General features: G+C 37.9%; 2 protein-coding genes across 2 annotated transcripts; one reads left to right on the plus strand and one right to left on the minus strand.

Moving 5' to 3' along the window:
• The first annotated feature begins 995 nt into the window (after window positions 1-995).
• Window positions 996-1,739, plus strand: LOC126373435 (protein giant-like). Its single transcript, XM_050019593.1, has one exon. It carries the CDS (start codon window positions 1,014-1,016, stop codon window positions 1,737-1,739), a length of 726 nt encoding a protein of 241 aa, XP_049875550.1. The 5' UTR covers window positions 996-1,013.
• A 12,816-nt stretch (window positions 1,740-14,555) lies between these two features.
• On the minus strand, window positions 14,556-16,021 carry LOC126373210 (hepatic leukemia factor-like). Its single transcript, XM_050019263.1, has one exon. It carries the CDS (start codon window positions 15,778-15,780, stop codon window positions 15,187-15,189), a length of 594 nt encoding a protein of 197 aa, XP_049875220.1. The 5' UTR covers window positions 15,781-16,021; the 3' UTR covers window positions 14,556-15,186.
• Window positions 16,022-17,654: the final 1,633 nt, after the last annotated feature.

The raw sequence follows: 17,654 nt of genomic DNA on the forward strand, positions 1-17,654 counted from the left end.
TAGCATTCTCTATAATATTTTCATAACAAATAAATCATTCCTACACATATTAATTTATTGTTATTAAAAGTATACCAGCAATTTTTTTACAAAAATAAAACGCAACCTAAAACGGCTGTCGGCTATAAAATTTCAAAAAAATCGAATGTTTTTTGCCGCGATTCTATTGGTCGACGTGCGTTTGCGCAAGCCGCGCCTACCATGGGTCGGGGCGCACCACATGCATTCAACATAATATAAAACACTTTAGCTATTGCACAAAAGGCATAGTTCTATAATAAATAGTTATTAAGCAACATGTTTCTTACTTATAAGTATAAAGTACTTATACTAAGTTTTCTTTTTATATAAAGTGATAAATTAACATGGATCTATTTTATTTTTTTGACGTGACTTATTGTAGATTTGCCGCAGATGGCATTGACTACATGCTCGGACAAATGGGGAGCGCTGAGAGCTCTCAACCGGATTTAACATGGATGGTAAGTATTTTTTAAAGTTCCCATATTTTAAACAGTTCATTTACCTACTTCGTTTTATATTTTAATTATATATATCTTTAATTTATTTGCTGTAGATAGGTACCCTGTTCAGCAAAAGATGTTATTCTGTAACAATTCGTTAATAGCTACTCAATTACTATCTCCATCACAACAAATTATTAAATTAAACTGTTTACCAAAACACGCAAAATTTCTTAAAAGCAACAATAGATCCATTTCTTAATTACTTACGCTTCAAATCAAATGACTTTGGTGACGAGTTGCAAAACAAAATAGAAAAACAATACTTGGACATTGTACCGCAAGCGGCCATTGTTTGCCTGTTTCCCGTTAGCGTTGTCGCAGGTAGCTTACCCTTTCTCGTGTTCCCCTTCCTACTTACCTAAGCCCCGCCCACTTCTAACGCAGGGGCGCTTGAGCAGTGTCTCAAGGATTGATCGTCACTTGTCTTCCGCACTCCGCGACGAAAACACGTTTTAACCTTACCCTTACCATCCAGTATCTGTGACCATGCCTCTGTGGACACCGTACGTTGAAGTTCCCTTGGATTTGACAAAAGTGAAAGAAGAACGGCGGTCTCCTGTGACTCCAATGATTCCCGTGAATCCAGTGATTCCTGTGGCTCCGGCTCCTGTTGTTAACGCCGTCCAGTACCCGTACCGTCAGCAGTACCCGACTCCGTTGCCGGTGGTACCGCCTGGATATGCGGTTCCTCATCCTCAGCCCGTGTACGTGTACCCAGGGTATGGGTATCCTCAGTACGGCCTGCCGTCGGTGCAGATATCGCCGGTGTCAGTTACAAGCGCTTGCTCAGGCTGCGAGCCCGCGCCGAGCCCCAGCTTCTACCGGCCACAAACTCTGTCCCCGCCAAAGACACCCCAGGCTACTTCCACACAGAAGCCTCAAAACTTCCTCGCCGAAGCAGACATGCTCTCAGAAGACCCTGAATTCCAAGCTTTTGAGAGAGACGCTCTGCGAGCAATGGCGGAGAAAAATGGCGGAACGCTGCTGGGCAACAACCCGCGCATGCGCCGCGCCGTGCAGACCAGCCAAGCTGTCGATGACTCGTACAGAAGGCAGCGCGAGCGCAACAACTTCGCCGCAAAACAGAGCCGCGACAGGAGGAAGCTGAGGGAAATCCACTTGTCCCTGAAAGTTGCGTACTTAAAGAATCAAGTGTCGAAGCTGAAGGCACAACTGTCTGTGTCGACTTGTGTGCGTTGCCAGCAACCGTGAAACCAAAGACTAAAGTGCTCGTTAAACAACAAGTTTATAGACCTAAGATTTAATACGATGTCAAATGTGCAATATATAAATATAGTCAAAAGATAAAAATTTAAAATGTGTAAAAGAATTTTGTATTAAAAATTGTAAATAATGTACTTAAATGAGAGAGTAAGACTGTATTTAAATTGTACTTACAAACGTAGGTTAAATTTGTATTTTGATACTTAGAAGTAAAGCACAATTAATTAAAAATTAATTCAGATGAATAAGATTCTATTATTTTGAACTTTCCTACCCTTTATTTTAAGCTTTAAGCAAAATTAATTTGAAAGACATACTTTATAAAATATGTCTACACACACGCACACACACCCACACACACCCACACATAACACCCATCATATTGGAACTTCTACAACATTCCAAATATTATATATGTCCGATTTCACACAACATTCTCTATTAGGGAACAACTTAATTTAATTCTTTATAAAATCTGGTGCAAAATGATGTAATATCTATGTAGAGATCACACTAAAAATATATTTAATCTCTGTAGTAAGTAGATATTCGAATTTCAAATTTTTCAAACCTTCCTACTTCGTAAAAATTCAGTTGGTAGCAAAAATATCTTATCGCAATACTTAAAGCAAAAGTTTCTCAAATTCATTCATGCCCTCTTTTCTCAGAAGACTTAATCTTCTGAACCGTTGCAGGATTGTGTAAATGCGGGCGGATTGTGCATTTCAAAACCTCCTATAGTTTTACTACAAAGAATAGTTTTAAGCCATTTTGCTTGTTCATGCAAACATTTATAATGTTACTGTTAAAGGCAGAATTTTGGCAAATATCTTACAAATACGTAGGTAACTAACTTAATTTCTTGATATCCACTGCTCTCGGCAATCATTGCATTTCTAACTACAAACGAAAGTAAATACAATCTAATGACTACATGGAATGCAATAAATATTTGAATTTGAATTTTTAATTTCCATGTTCATCAATCATTAGATTTATCATGTATCTGGGGGGTTAATGGCCACATCGAAGCAATTCATCTAAGACAGCAATATAGTTATTTGACATTTGTTTGTACTGCGCACTTACTTTTAGGTATATGCGCAAATCAAATTGCAATACTGCTTTTTTATTAAATGAATTGCTTGGATGTGGCCTTTTTAACACACCAGAACTTAAATTCACAATTGAGGCACCTACTTTTTATTATTATGCTCACGCGGGAAATTCTATAATTGCCGGGAGAAAAAACTAATTTATTTTAGAGGTTGGGGTCTTAAATAATACGTTAGTATAGAGTTTTGGTACTTATTTTATTAATTTACTAGCGGCCGCCCACGGCTAAGGCCCATACAATGTAAGAATACATACAATATTATAATTATTAAAATATTAATCTACTTAGGGAATTTATAGTTCGTCTTCGCCTCCCTGAAGCGTTGAAACACCACTCCCTCTGGCCTGAAGTCCGCATGAAGCAGCTCAGCAGCGAGTGTGGTGGAGACATGAAGCTTGAAAGACCTAAAGCTTGTAGTCCTCTAAGACTTGAGGAGAGTAACCTCCCCCCGCATTTTAGATAGAAGCATTTTAAAGTAGTATTATTCTACTTATCGTGTGGGTTGTGAGGTGGAATAACAACCTCATCAACCCTGGTGTCAGGGTTATTACTGAGCCGCCAAAGGTCCCTGACATAGCTCATGTAACGACTACATACTTACATCAGTGAGTAGTAACCGGGACCAACGGCTTAACGTGCCTTCCGAAGCACGGATCATCTTCCTTTCGGACAATCGGGTGATCAGCCTGTAATGTCCTAGCCAAACTAGGGATCACAAAGTGATTTTTGTGATATGTCCCCACTGGGATTCGAACCCGGGGCCTCCGGATCGTGAGCCCAACGCTCAACCACTGGATCACGGAGGCCGTTAAGGTAGTATTAACATTGGTGTATACCTATATCATTCATGATCACCAGTGATTTGATATTCGGAGGGACGTAACGTCCGCAGTCATGGTGGTAACCATGACATCGCTAATTTAAGAGCCACGTTCTTGTCGATGTAGCATTCTCCATGCTACTTTTTAGGGAAAAATTGTATTCCCCTCTTGCCTTCGGGCCCGAACAAACATGGTGGTAGGCAACTTGCATTAAACCCTTCGGCTTTTCCAAAGCAGTTAAAACAAAAACCTATTGTATCTGTACTTCGAAAAAATATTAACGAGGACAACAATACATAGGCTGAAAACACTAAGCTCTTAAACAATGCTCAAAAAAAGTAAAAAGATATGGTCGCTCATGTCGGCTACTTAGATGATTATAGATTATTTTATTGCCTCTAACCGTCAGGTCTGTAAAAAAACATTTGTTTTATGGCTGCAACTGTTTTCAATGCACGGTGGTTTTATGACATGATTAGGAACAATGGTCCCTTACTTAGGAAAGTAAGGGACGCTGGGATTGCAGTGCGTGCGCGCAGGTGTCCGGTAGGCGTTGACGGCGCGTGGGATACTTTATAGAGCTTCGTCGATAATCATCGCATATCCGAATACAAACGAATGCTAATTTCCATGTTCTTCTATCGTGTGGGTTGTGAGGTGAATTACCAACCTCATCAACCCTGGTGTCTGGGTTATTATTGAGCCGCTAAAGGCCCCTGACACGTCTCATGTAACGATATAGTATTTACTGATGTAAGTGTTACATGAGCCATGTCAGGGGCCTTTGGCGGCTCAATCATAACCCTGACGGTTAATGAGGCTGGTATTCTACCTCACAACCCACACGATAAGAAGACGATCCCAGTGCACCTACTAAATCACTAGTTAGGTGGGTAGGTACGTATGTGTTATATAGTTTTATTTATTATAATTATTGTTTATTTATTTATTTTTATTAAGCCTTAAGTAACACTAGTATAAATGCAATGTCCTGCAAAATTGCATAAGCCATTTGTTAATGATACCTTCTTAGGTATCTGAAATTTACAAACACACACGACCTCTTCACAATCTTCATTCCAATATATTTGTTAATTTTCTATTTTTATTATATTGAATGCTATTGTAATTTATTGAATAATTTTATTTGTAATTTAATAATCTGTTATGTTTTAAATTCGTATACCGAAAGGTGCGACATATATTATATTGTAATAACTCATTTACCTATGTTGACGAATAAATGAATTTGAATTTGAACAATTTACGATTGCGTATTGTTTACGTGAGAAATGCGTAAAAATTGTTATTTTGAATCAAAATATCGCGTCGCGCGCTATATACGGGCTCCGTGCTACAGATAGCATATTGGTAGAAGTCTTTTTTCATTTTTTAAATAATAACATTGCACATTGAAGTTATGCAACTTAAATGTGAACTGTAACTGGGCACCCTCAGGCCTGTTGTCGTAAACGTTGTACCGGGTGAGAGCATTCAGCGCTCCCCATTTGTCCGGCCAAGTAGCTAATGCCGTCTGCGGCAAATCTACAATAAGTCAAGTCAAAAAAAAAGTTATGTAACATTTGTTACATAAGATCTGCTAGAGTAACATAACAGTTACCCGAAGCGGAAGGGTTCTTTGTTATTACAGGCGGCACGTGGCGGCTGAATGTCGCGTGGACCGTTGCCTGTGTCGCCGTTTTTATGATAAATATTAAATACAGATAATTGGGTCGTGTATCTACTAGGTTCACGATAAATTATGAAATTCTGATTACTAAATAAATCAGATATAAAAGTAACGAAAAATATTTTCATTTTTCTATTTAACTAATTCAAGAATTTTAATCACGAAAAACATAATAATACGTCCGACACTTTATCACGTTTTTCTATGACGTCCCTGTGTGCTTTTTCATACATATTCCGTAGTAATTTCATGTTTTGACGTTTAGTAAAAACATTTGAAAACTGATTTGACTAGTTGTAAATTAGCCTATTTTGCCGTACACCCGTAACCTAGCTGTGCTTGTTGATTGATACCGATCAACAAAGTTAAGCAATATCGGGAATGGTCAGTTGTTGGATGGGTGATCGTTTTTAACCACTTCAAAATAGAAGGAGGTTATAATTTCATAATATTTAGCTTTAATTTCGGGTTCGTTCCTACGTACTACTTCGACCCTATTTTCAAGTTTAATCAGTAAGTAGATGTATAAAATACTAGGGGCCGCCCGCGACTTCGCGTGGTTTTCGGTTTCCGCGGTAAGAATTTCCGATTTTCTTTAATTGTTAAAGCCTATGTGTTATTCTAATGTATAAAGCTACATTATTGTTAAGTTTCATTAAAATCCATTCAGTAGTTTTTGCGTGAAAGAGTAACAAACATCCATACTCACAAACTTTCACATTTGGGTCGTTTTTCTTTTTTATCGACAATAAAAATACATTTTCTCGATATATCGGATTAACACCTTTAAAATTATAACGATAATAAGTACTTTAAAACATCATAATAATATAAAGATGACGTGTCTATAGAGAACTATTTAGTGTTTCTCTTTATCTTGTTAAAATACTTTTCTTTGCAGGGGCATTCAAAAAAATATTGTGAAAGAGTGGCCCTTTTCATCGGAGACAGCATTTTGATTTACCACTCTGTCACAGAATTTTGTGAAAAACAATGAAGCTAATCGAGGTACCGATTAATATTTTGCTAGTATTTTGAGTATAATAAGATTAACTTAGTATATTTTTGGACAATGGAAAGATTAAATACAATTCTAAAACATACGACTTATCCGAACTAAGAACAGATCATTGTCGATAAAAAAGAAAAACGATCCATTTATAATATTAGTAAGATTGTGACTTATGAAGGACTTCGACAGTCAGATGAATACACAAACTTTCGCCACAAAGCGTTTAATAATCTACTTAAGATGAAACAAGGTTCATAGTAAATAATCTGTGGAACTTAGAAAAGAAAACAAATGACTGTTTTGAAGGTAACATTTGCCTGTATTGTTCCTCAATAAACAAAAGTCGACATGCAAATTGTAGAATTGGCACAGGATTAACTCCGACAACGGGTTCGCAAACCATTGTTCTTGGTAATACAAAGAACTTTCTTTCAACTAACGGTAACGCAAGGACAGACTATCTATTCCTCACAAAAACTCATAGAAACATTTGGGTTTCTGCGGGATGCAATATAATTAATCCTTTTTTGCATAGTTCAGGCGTCTTTGTTGCCTAAAATAACAAGAACGTTTGAAATAAAGGACTTTGATATTTTTGCGGGTGCAATAAAGTTAATCCTTTACCTAAAAACATCTGGGTGAGCCTTAATTGTAAATGGACCCGCATGAAGAGAATGAGAATAAACAGGTATCTATCTACCTGCAAATAACACCACCCCAACATTTGGAAAGGAAGTAAACTATATTACATCTACAGTGCTTCTATTTTCTCACTAGCCCTCTGCAATCATCACATATCCAAATTCAAACGAATGCTAATTTCCATGTACATTAATTATTCGATTTGTCGTTTATCAGAATTTGAATTTAGAACTAAATAGGTATGTACTTTATTTAAACAAAACAAACAGAACTTAATTTAACTTGAATTTAGAACTAAGTAAGTAGGTACTGTATTTAAACAAAACATACAGAACTTAATTAAATATGTAATTTGATAATGGTGATACATCGATAAAACTATATTGATGATCACGGAAATTAGCATTCGTTTGTATTCGGATATGCGATGATTGAATTGTGTTTGTTGTATATGAATTTTTTACCATGTTTCATATATGTGTATGCACTAATGTATACTTAATTCGATTTGATGATTGCCGATGTTGGCTCAGTTTAGGCCAGTACTGGGATTTGAAACTAGGACCTTACAGTGACAGTCAAGCATTCTTCCAATCGAGCTATCACTCTAATAGTCATAGTCAACTTCGGTAAGTTTAATGAAGCCCAAGTAGGCTCAGGCCTGGGGGGTTAAAATGGCCACATCGAAGCAAATCATCTAAGAAAGCAATATTGCAATTTGATATTTGCGCATAGAAAAGTAAGTGCGCAATGCAAACAACTGCCAAATAGCAATATTGCTTTTTTAGATGAATTGCTTCGGTTTGGCCATTTTAACCCCCCTGTTGTCTTTTTGTACCGGATGAGAGCCCTCAGCGCTCCCCCAAATAATTAATTCCATATTAGGATACCTAAAATAAATTACGTCAGAAAAGTCTATTATCCAAAGAACACCACATTGAGTCCATTTTGACCGTAGAATCCATACTCTACGAGTAATCAATACTTCCTATATGTCGCCGTTGTACTATTACATAACGCTGTAGATAGTAAGTGAGGGGAGAACCCTCGGATTGACTCAATTATATCACTACGCAACCCATAGGGGTTGAGCTGTAGAGCTTACAATGGAGGGACGAATGCACAAGCCCGTACACTGCCGATAAACTTAAGTCTCATAAAACGAAGAATACCACACAATACCATGTGTGACTTATGTTTCCGATTCCGATATTGAGATCTAATAAATAAAATCTAGATAAAACCGACGATGAGATCTAGTAAATGTTTCCTTTCCACTGGTTGCCTGGAAGAAATAACTGCTTAGCAGTAAGGCCGCCATGTTGTACTGTACCTATCATCCATTTGTGTAAATTTGTTTTGTATGTTGTATGCAATAAAGTATATTTGATTTGATTTGATCTAATATCAGAAATCAGTATCGGAATTTAAAACCTTCCGATATTGCATGCCCTAATCACTATGCTAATGCAAGTCCTAACACTAGCTTACGTAACTTACTGCGCATTTTAGATTATTGTAAAATGTTATCGTATTGAAATATTATCAATATTAATTGTACTGAACTGGGGGGGTCAAAATGGCCACATCGAAGCAATTCATCTAAGAAAGCAATATTGCAATTTGACATTTGCGCATATAAAAGTACCTAAGTGCGCAATGCAAACAACTGTCAAATAGCAATATTGCTGAGTTATTCCGTTCTAATACCAAAACGTAATACCATTTGGTATTAGTTTATTTTCGATTCGAATTTATATTCCATTCCCAACGAGTACCACGTTTTTTTAATAAAAAATCTATTACTAACGAATACCAAAACGTTAGTGTTTGTACACTTAGCTTCACAAAGTCAGTATTCAATTCAATTTAGTCAGTAAGTATTTGTATTAATATATTGCTGTCTCTGCAGGATGGAAATATTTCTAATGAGAAAAATCTAGCTCGGTGGCGCAGCGGTAAACGCGCTCGGGCTGCGATTGTTGAAGTTAAGCAACTTTCGCAAAGGCCGGTCATAGGATGGGTGATCACAAAAAAAAGTTTTCATCTCGAGCTCCTCCGTGCTTCGGAAGGCACGTTAAACCGTTGGTCCCGGCTGCATTAGCAGTCGTTAATAACCATCAATCCGCACTGGGCCCGCGTGATGGTTTAAGGCCCGATCTCCCTATCCATCCATAGAGAAGGCCCGTGCCCCAGCAGTGGGGACATTAATGGGCTGATGATGATGATGATGAAGCTTATGGCATTAAAAAAAACTATTTTGTTCTAAAATATGGATCGATAATATCAGTGTCGATATCGACAAAAAGAGAGAACTGTGTTATTTACTGAGTCCCTGACATGGCTCATGTAACGACTACATACTTACATCAGTAAGTAGTTACCGGGCCAACGGCTTAACGTGCCTTCCGAAGCACGGATCATCATCGGACAATCAGGTGATCAGCCTGTAATGTCCTAACCAAACTGGGAAGACAAAGTAATTTTTGTGATATGTCCCCACCGGGATTCGAACCCGGGGCCTCCGGATCGTTAGACCTACGCTCAACCACTGGACCACAGAGGCCGTATCGAGACTAACAATCAACCATTAAATCACAGCCACACTCGGGATGTATCTATTAAACCACAATGTGTTAGTATTAGGATCTCAAAAGTCATAGAAATTAAAAAAAATATCGTCCACGCGCCTCGACACGTTCCCATTATCGCACTCTGAGAATCATAACATTCATCGGAAGGGTTATTTTTGTTGCGCGCGCGCCGCCTCTTCACAATTGACAGGCTTTATGTAAAAACTTCGATGTATCCGATAACTTTAATCTAAGAGAGGGGCCACACGATGCGTCGTGGATCCGTTGCGACATCGGAACTCCGTTCGTCAGTAACTTCGACTTTTGTGGAGACTAAATCTTTATTAGCGAGGTGGGCAAAAGGCAAGGTGGAGACTCCTGGTCAGGGCATTAGCTCGCAAAATATTTCCCTTGCCATTCAACGGGGTGACGCTGCGAGCATAATGGGCACATTCGAAAGAGAGATGGTAAAAGAGATCATTTTTAACTGAGCCTTAACTATAAAAACAACAACATAACATTAAGCTCATGACTATTTCCCAATTGCGGTATTTAAGGGCACATCCATCGCAGGATGAACTAAGTCTCCATACTGGATGTGCCCACATCCATCGCAAGATGAACTAAGTACCCACACTTCACCGAGCTACCTGTTAGACCAACCTGAAAGGTGGGGATCCGTATCGCCGTCTTTACCTAATAGTCAATTCAATAATTTATTTATTTATTTATTTAAATAATAAAAAAAGGTTGTGATGTTAAAGTAATGGTGGTGGACTAAATCTAAACCTATTGTAATTTATGTTGTTGTCAGGTTGTGTATCTTATTAATAATAAGTTAAAAAACAAAGCTGGAGCTGATGACAGCTGCCGAGGATTTCATACGAGTTGCAAAACATTACATTGACAAAATGTGACTTGCCGGCGCAACAAGAAAAACCACATGATAGATAAATAGATGTATAAAGTCTTTAATTAAGTATATATTTTTTAAGTGGTCATGATACGTTGCGAAGTGGCACTCAGTGTGTTTGACAGTCCGTTACGACGACGCAACGCAGCGAACATCCGTGTGGCATGTTTAAATTGACAAACAGCTGTGGACTTAACAAGTTTTTGCTTCATATCGAAGATAGTTTCCGAAAACTGAGGCAGCTGTGGCTGGCTATATAAGTAGAGATGTTCTTGCACATTCTGTGACTTCTGTAGTGTACAAGTGGGTTATTTATAGTTGGAATGTTTCCTGCAATGTTCTCAAAGATTAAAAATTGCAAAAATGGTGCAAAAGTTATGTAGAAAGAGCTTTATTACCTAGTCTTTAGGCAGATAGGATCAGAGTACAAGTAAGAACACTTTAAAAAAAAAAGAAACAGCCAGTTTCCTTACAATAATTGTATGGAGAAGATTTTACAAGAGGATTATTCGCACTTTGGAAATATTCCCGGGAACGGCAGACGACTGGTTATTTGTTACATGTAAAATCGCCTGGACAATAAATTAAGTTGGATTTGAAGCAGCAACTGGGCTGTGTGTTTGAACTGTTTTTATGCTGACTTAACTCGGACGGAACTGGACAGAACAATGCACCTTTTAATACTACTAATGGGCTGATGATGATGATGATGAAGCTTATGGCATTAAAAAAACTATTTTGTTCTAAAATAATTGATTAGAAAAACAGTAAGAGCAACTTACTAATCATTAACCGTGTCGATATCGACAAAAAATGAGAAAAGTTGTGTTATTACTGAGTCCCTGACATGGCTCATATAACGACTACATACTTAGGTACATACTTAGGTACATGAGGAGCTCGATGGCGCAGCGGTTAACGCGCTCGGTCTGCGATTGTTGAAGTAAAGCAACTTTCGAAAAGGCCGGTCATAGGATGGGTGACCACAAAAAAAAAAAAGTTTTCACCTCGAGCTCCTCCGTGCTTCGGAAGGCACGTTAAGCCGTTGGTCCCGGCTGCATTAGCAGTCGTTAATAACCATCAATCCGCACTGGGCCCGCGTGATGGTTTAAGGCCCGATCTCCCTATCCATCCATAGGGAAGGCCCATGCCCCAGCAGTGGGGACGTTAATGGGCTGATGATGATGATGACTTAGGTACATCATACTTGCCCCACGATATGGGGCAATACATTTAAAACCCTGTCCAAAATGTAGGTCACAATTTTTCTTGCCATAGTGCGATTATATAAATTCCAATGTGTCCTTATAAGTACTCGTACAATCTGCGGCAGAAACATAAGTCATTAGACGATACCACAGCATTTTGAATTTGTCAGAAAATTAATTTAAAGCTGATGTCTTCTTCTATCGTGTGGGTTGTGAGGTGAATTACCAACCTCATCAACTCTGGTGTCAGGGTTATTATTGAGCCGCCAAAGGCCCATGATGTGGCTCATGTAACGACTACTTACTTACATCAGTAAGTAGTAACCGGGACCAACGACTTAACGTGCTTTCCGAAGCACGGATCACCTTACTTTTTGGACAATCAGGTGAACAGCCTGTGATGTCCTAACCAAACTAAAGGATCACAAAGTGATTTTTGTGATATGTCCCCACCGGGATTCGAATCCGGGACCTCTGGATTGTGAGCTCTACGCTCAACCACTGGACCACGGAGGCCGTTAAATCTGATGTGAAATTTACCTTATGTAAAAATAAGCTTATTATAGCTAAATGATAAAAATGTCTGGTATTGAATATGTTCCTCTAGTTATTAAATAACTTATAATGTACTTATACCTACATTGATTTAAAATATACGGTCGAATTGAGAACCTCCTCCTTTTTTGAAGTCGGTAAAAAGATTTATTGCTGTCGCCGTAAAAGAGACTAGCCGTAGAGCGGGTCGCCGTTCGGAAAGTTGCTGTCAACGCTACAATTCGTTTTTCTTGTCATTTCTTCTCCTCAGCCATAACACCTTGCGAAATGACGTAGATTCAAAAATGTCAAATTGAACTTCAACAAGTGTTTCTATGATAATTAGGTACGTTGAATAAATGATGTAAATCTTAACATAGGAAATCGTACTCTGGCCCCTGCGATACAAGCTGAGCTTAATGCAGGGACCGCCGCATAACTAAAGTAATTGATTATACCTAGTTGTCTGTATTTTTATTAATGTAAAATTGTAATACTATGTTTCAATAAAGATTATTATTATTATATTATTGTATGTCTTTTTCATATCTCGGGCCTATGGAGGCCCGGACTTTTGGAAGGCGTGCGTGGGGCCGAAGCCAATACGTAGAGGCCCCTTAAGACAGTTTAATCTAAATGTGGTGTGACTCCAACCGGCGATTATCCCTGTGTCGCTATGGGAGTGCACCCAAAGACAATCCCCGGTTCGTGTAGGGCTATTGCAAATTATGGGAACAAAGGGAACTGGGCTATTGGGTTGGGGGTTAGTGGACCGGGATATTGGAATTATTATTATGATTCTGATTTCTGATAACATAATAGAGACTGGCTAAAAAAACAACAACAGCCACCTGAATTCGGTGTATGTACATAACATAAGCTCACGACTATATCCCAAATAGGGTAGGCACCAAGTACCCACACCTCACCGAGCTTTCTGTTAGACCGACACGATAGGTGGTAAGCCGTATCGCCGTCTATAATGTCAAATTCGGTCTAATCATAACTACCTATATTAAAATTTATAACATATTTCAGAAAGGTATTTTTATGTCATTTCGGTGGCGCATTTTTTTTTTTGGTCGAATTCAATCGTCTATAAGGTCCCAAGGCTTCACGTTAGAAAATAATGCAAAAAAAATACGCCATTTAAATTAAAAAACAATAGAAATTAGTATTTTTATAATCTTTTTAAATTATATGTTGAAAACTACCTATACTTAATCAATAAACCAAAAAAGAAAAGAAAAAATATTTCAATAGTTCAGATACATAACACTTAGTGCTTTTAATAGTCGTTACCTATAGGCGCGAGCGCGTCTCCTATTGGCTAACTCTTGCGCAAGCCGCGCCTCTCGAGTCAATTTATTGTAGCTGTCTGACCTATTGTACGTCGCGGAGTTGTGTAAGAAAGATTTAACTTTTTAATGGGCTTTTTATGACCTTAATGTTAGGTAAAGTAAATAAGTACGTTTAAAAAATGATTAGCTGCATATTCCGTACGGTTGGATGAAGCGAATAAATATCGTAGTTAGACTTTTTAAGTTTGAACCGTGGGCTTAAATCATCTGATATTTGGAAAGGAATGGAAATCAATAAAAACTTTAAGGAATCGAACCCGGATCTCCAGATCGTGAGCCCAACGCTCTACTAGACCGCGCAGACACGGAGTTAAGTATAATTAATATTATATTAAAAAATACATTAAATACATACTCATACGCGTTGATGTCTTTTGTATGAAAAAAATATTGATTCATTAACATGTTTAAAAATACGTGTCTACTAAACAAAATAAATACTAAATAAAAAATACCATAAATTTCAGGTTAATCGTGGGGATAAAAAAAAATAAACATCTTATGCGTTGAATACTTTTAAACAGACCCCCCTTTATAAGTACCTGGCGTATTTGAAATTTTTAGCCAATCTGATTTGCACCTTTTGCTATTGTCAATAACACACAAATTATTTTAGCCAAATATTGCAGATACGTCAGTTTGCAAAATATGCCACGATATGGGGCAATAAATTTGAAACCCTGTCCAAAATGTGGGTCACATTTTTTCTTGCCATAGTGCGTATGTACTTAAATTCCAATGTGTTTATCGAAAAGTAAAATCGCACGTGAGGGGTTGATAAGTATGATAGCTAAGTTTCAACTGAAACTTAACGACTTAACACTTTAAATGTGTAACTACACATTTAAAGTGTTAAGTCGTAACGATAAAAATAACCGGGTAAATAAATAACAAACAATAATTAGTAAATATTTTTATTTTTGATTGCTTACTCTAAGTAATTACTACCGTAATTAAACTAAGGTCAGAATTGCACACAATAATAACGCTAATGACTAACTAATGACAATAGTAGCTAATTATACACCCACCCACTTAAACAGTCCATAGGTATTTTATTATCAAGTTATAGGTATATAAATCACTGGGCTGATAATCATACCATACTTTAGACATTTAGGTACTTTTACATATTTCGTTTTTAACATACTATTTAAAGATATTTACAATAATTATATTTTATTCTAATGCAAATTCAGACAAAAAGCAATCCTCACAATACAAGAAATTCATTTAGTTTTAGTATTATACGTATAAACTATGTACTTAGACTAAAAACACATATTAAAGGAACACGATGTCCATGTCACAGGATCCACATAATAGGTCGTGGTTTACGCCACGGCTGGTGCTGAGTGAGGCCCTTTTTTTTTTCAGGACGTCGTTTTTAAATCCAGTCTTTTGGTCAAGTCTTAAGTCACTTACCTAAAACGTAGTATCACATATCTTAATGAAATGTATGTAGAAAGATTGAACCGATTTTGTGCTTAAATGAGCTTAAATATTTCATTAAATTATGCGATACTACATAGGTCCTGACGTTCACAAATAAATCCATCAAAGTCTAGCACTGAAACTGGCACCGTGTACAATACCGTGTTCCTAACTGGGCCCTGAGTACAGACAGCTTTTTCTGAAGAAATGTCACTTGAAACGCTAATCTTACTTCCCTCAGCTTCCTCCTATCGCGGCTCTGTTTGGCGGCGAAGTTATTGCGCTCGCGCTGCTTCCTGTATAAGTCATCGACAGCTTGGCTGGTCTGAACGGCGCGGCGCATTCGCGGGTTGTTGCCCAGCAGTGTCCCGCCATTTTTTTCTGCCATTGCTCGCAGAGCGTCTCTCTCAAACGCCTGATACTCCACATCATCTGACAGCGAATCTGCGTCGTATAACTCCGGCGTTCTTACTGGTGAGCGACTGTTCTTCGAATACGGAGACCAGGTCCTTCCCGCGTCAGGCGATGGTAATCTTGTGTCGAAAGTCCTCACTTCTGGGGAAGTTATCGAAGCGTACGGATTCGGAAAATGCTCCGTAGCTGAAAATCTCGGAGCGTACTGGAACGTAGGTGTTTCTGGAACAAGTGGGGGCGTCAGTCTTTCTTCTTTCACCGTTTTTGTTAAATCCAAGGCTTTTCCAGTATAGGGCGTCCAGAACGACATTTTGTATGGATACGCGTCAAATGCTCGGGAGACTTGTAGACACAAAATGAGTTACCAAATGCAGGGATTGTCCAAATGCCCGACGATGTGGGCGGGGCTAAAGGGTGCAAGGGAAGGGTTGGAGCCCTGCGAACGACGGCAAACCTTAACGGGACCCACAATGACTTGCGGATTAGAATGCCGTTAAAATATTGCAATGAAACTTCCGAGTATTCGCACACAAATAGCGCGGGTGGTTTTTTGTATCGACGATAGCTGTTGATCTTATCGCCTTGTTTAAACATTGAATGCAATCTAAGTAGGTAGTCCAGACTTCGTTTTTAAAATAATGTCTACCTACTTAGTTGCAAATGTACTATGTAGTATTATTCCTTATTATATGCTATTAGGTACTTATATGCAATGCCTACTTGCTTATGTAAGTACCTATTTCTATTTATGTAATAGGCTAGTCTCCAACTAGTCAAATCAGTTACTTTTTACTAAACGTCAAAACACGAAATTTCAATGGAATTTGTATGAATAGGACTTATTATTACGTTTGTCTTAATTAAAATTCATAAATAAGTTATATAGAAAAAAGAAAATGTTTATTTATCGTTAGTTTTAAATGTGTCTTTATTTAGTACCTAATCAGAATTTATCTTGAACCTAGTACACGACCTAGTATGATCGCTCATGGGGTATAATAAGCATTGGTTAGTGCATCGCAAATAATATTTAATAATTCAACAATTTACTACTTATTGAGTGACTGCAAGCTGTCTTTTGAGAATTTACGCTCTGCCCACCCTGATCGCGTTTGTTGTAAACGGTAGGTAGGTATACATTTCCTCAAACCTCAATACGTAGGTGAAACATTAGCAAGAATAGTGTCGTCATTTGCCACCATTTGGATCATTAACAACAGATCACACACCCGTTCGCAAGAAATTCTAAATAATGACCCTGTCAAGCGTATGTCCAGCTTTATTATAATAACGTCTTTGACAAAATGAATGATCAATCTCTTCAATCGTAAGTAATACGCATTCTACTCACAATCGCTGGACCACCGTGACAACATTATAATGGGAAAGAGTTGTCACAGGACGGAAGTGAAACATATTACCGTAGTCCTATTATTATTTGATCCCTAGTGGACAAAGCAATATGGCGGCGACAGTTGCGTCCGTATTCGCTTCAATAGCCGCAATGAAAGCGCAATGGACATGCAATCATCGATTTTGGCGGCTTCCCCGTTTTTGTGAATGACCACTGAGATGGTATAATTCTCACTGAAAACGTAGGTTTTTTTCGTTCTATTTTCAAGTGCTCTTTTCCAGACCCGACCCCACATAAACGTAATCTCAGGGTGTTATAATAAGTAGTGTAGGTACCTAACTATTCTGCGGAAGTGGGAATTACGTCTAGGCACTGGACTAGAGGATTTACGTTAACTGACATTCCATAAGTACACTAACATTATCGTGAAGTCAAGGGATTTTTGTCTTTCCAAAATGATACAAATAGGTATAGTGAAAACATAATACGTACCTACCTACTCATTAACCGATGCCGATCATACCGTAAAAGTCGACAGGTAAGTATTACGTTTCCACTATAATAATTATAATCGACTATTACAGTGCAATTGGTCTTAAATCTAATAATATCCGCTTTCAGTACTACAACTAATATTCATCCACTCCAATAATGGCTGCGGGTTGCATTTTCATTATTATTAAGACATGCTAATGACTGTAAATCCCATTAGCAATCATGGGCGTGACATTAGTGTCAAACAGAGAACAATGTGGATGCGAAAATATTAAATTAATTAATCGTTAATTTAAATGAAAATCTTTTTTAATAAAATTATTACAACACAAATA

Source organism: Pectinophora gossypiella, chromosome 15 (assembly GCF_024362695.1).
Source record: "Pectinophora gossypiella chromosome 15, ilPecGoss1.1, whole genome shotgun sequence".
Lineage (NCBI taxonomy): Eukaryota > Metazoa > Arthropoda > Insecta > Lepidoptera > Gelechiidae > Pectinophora > Pectinophora gossypiella.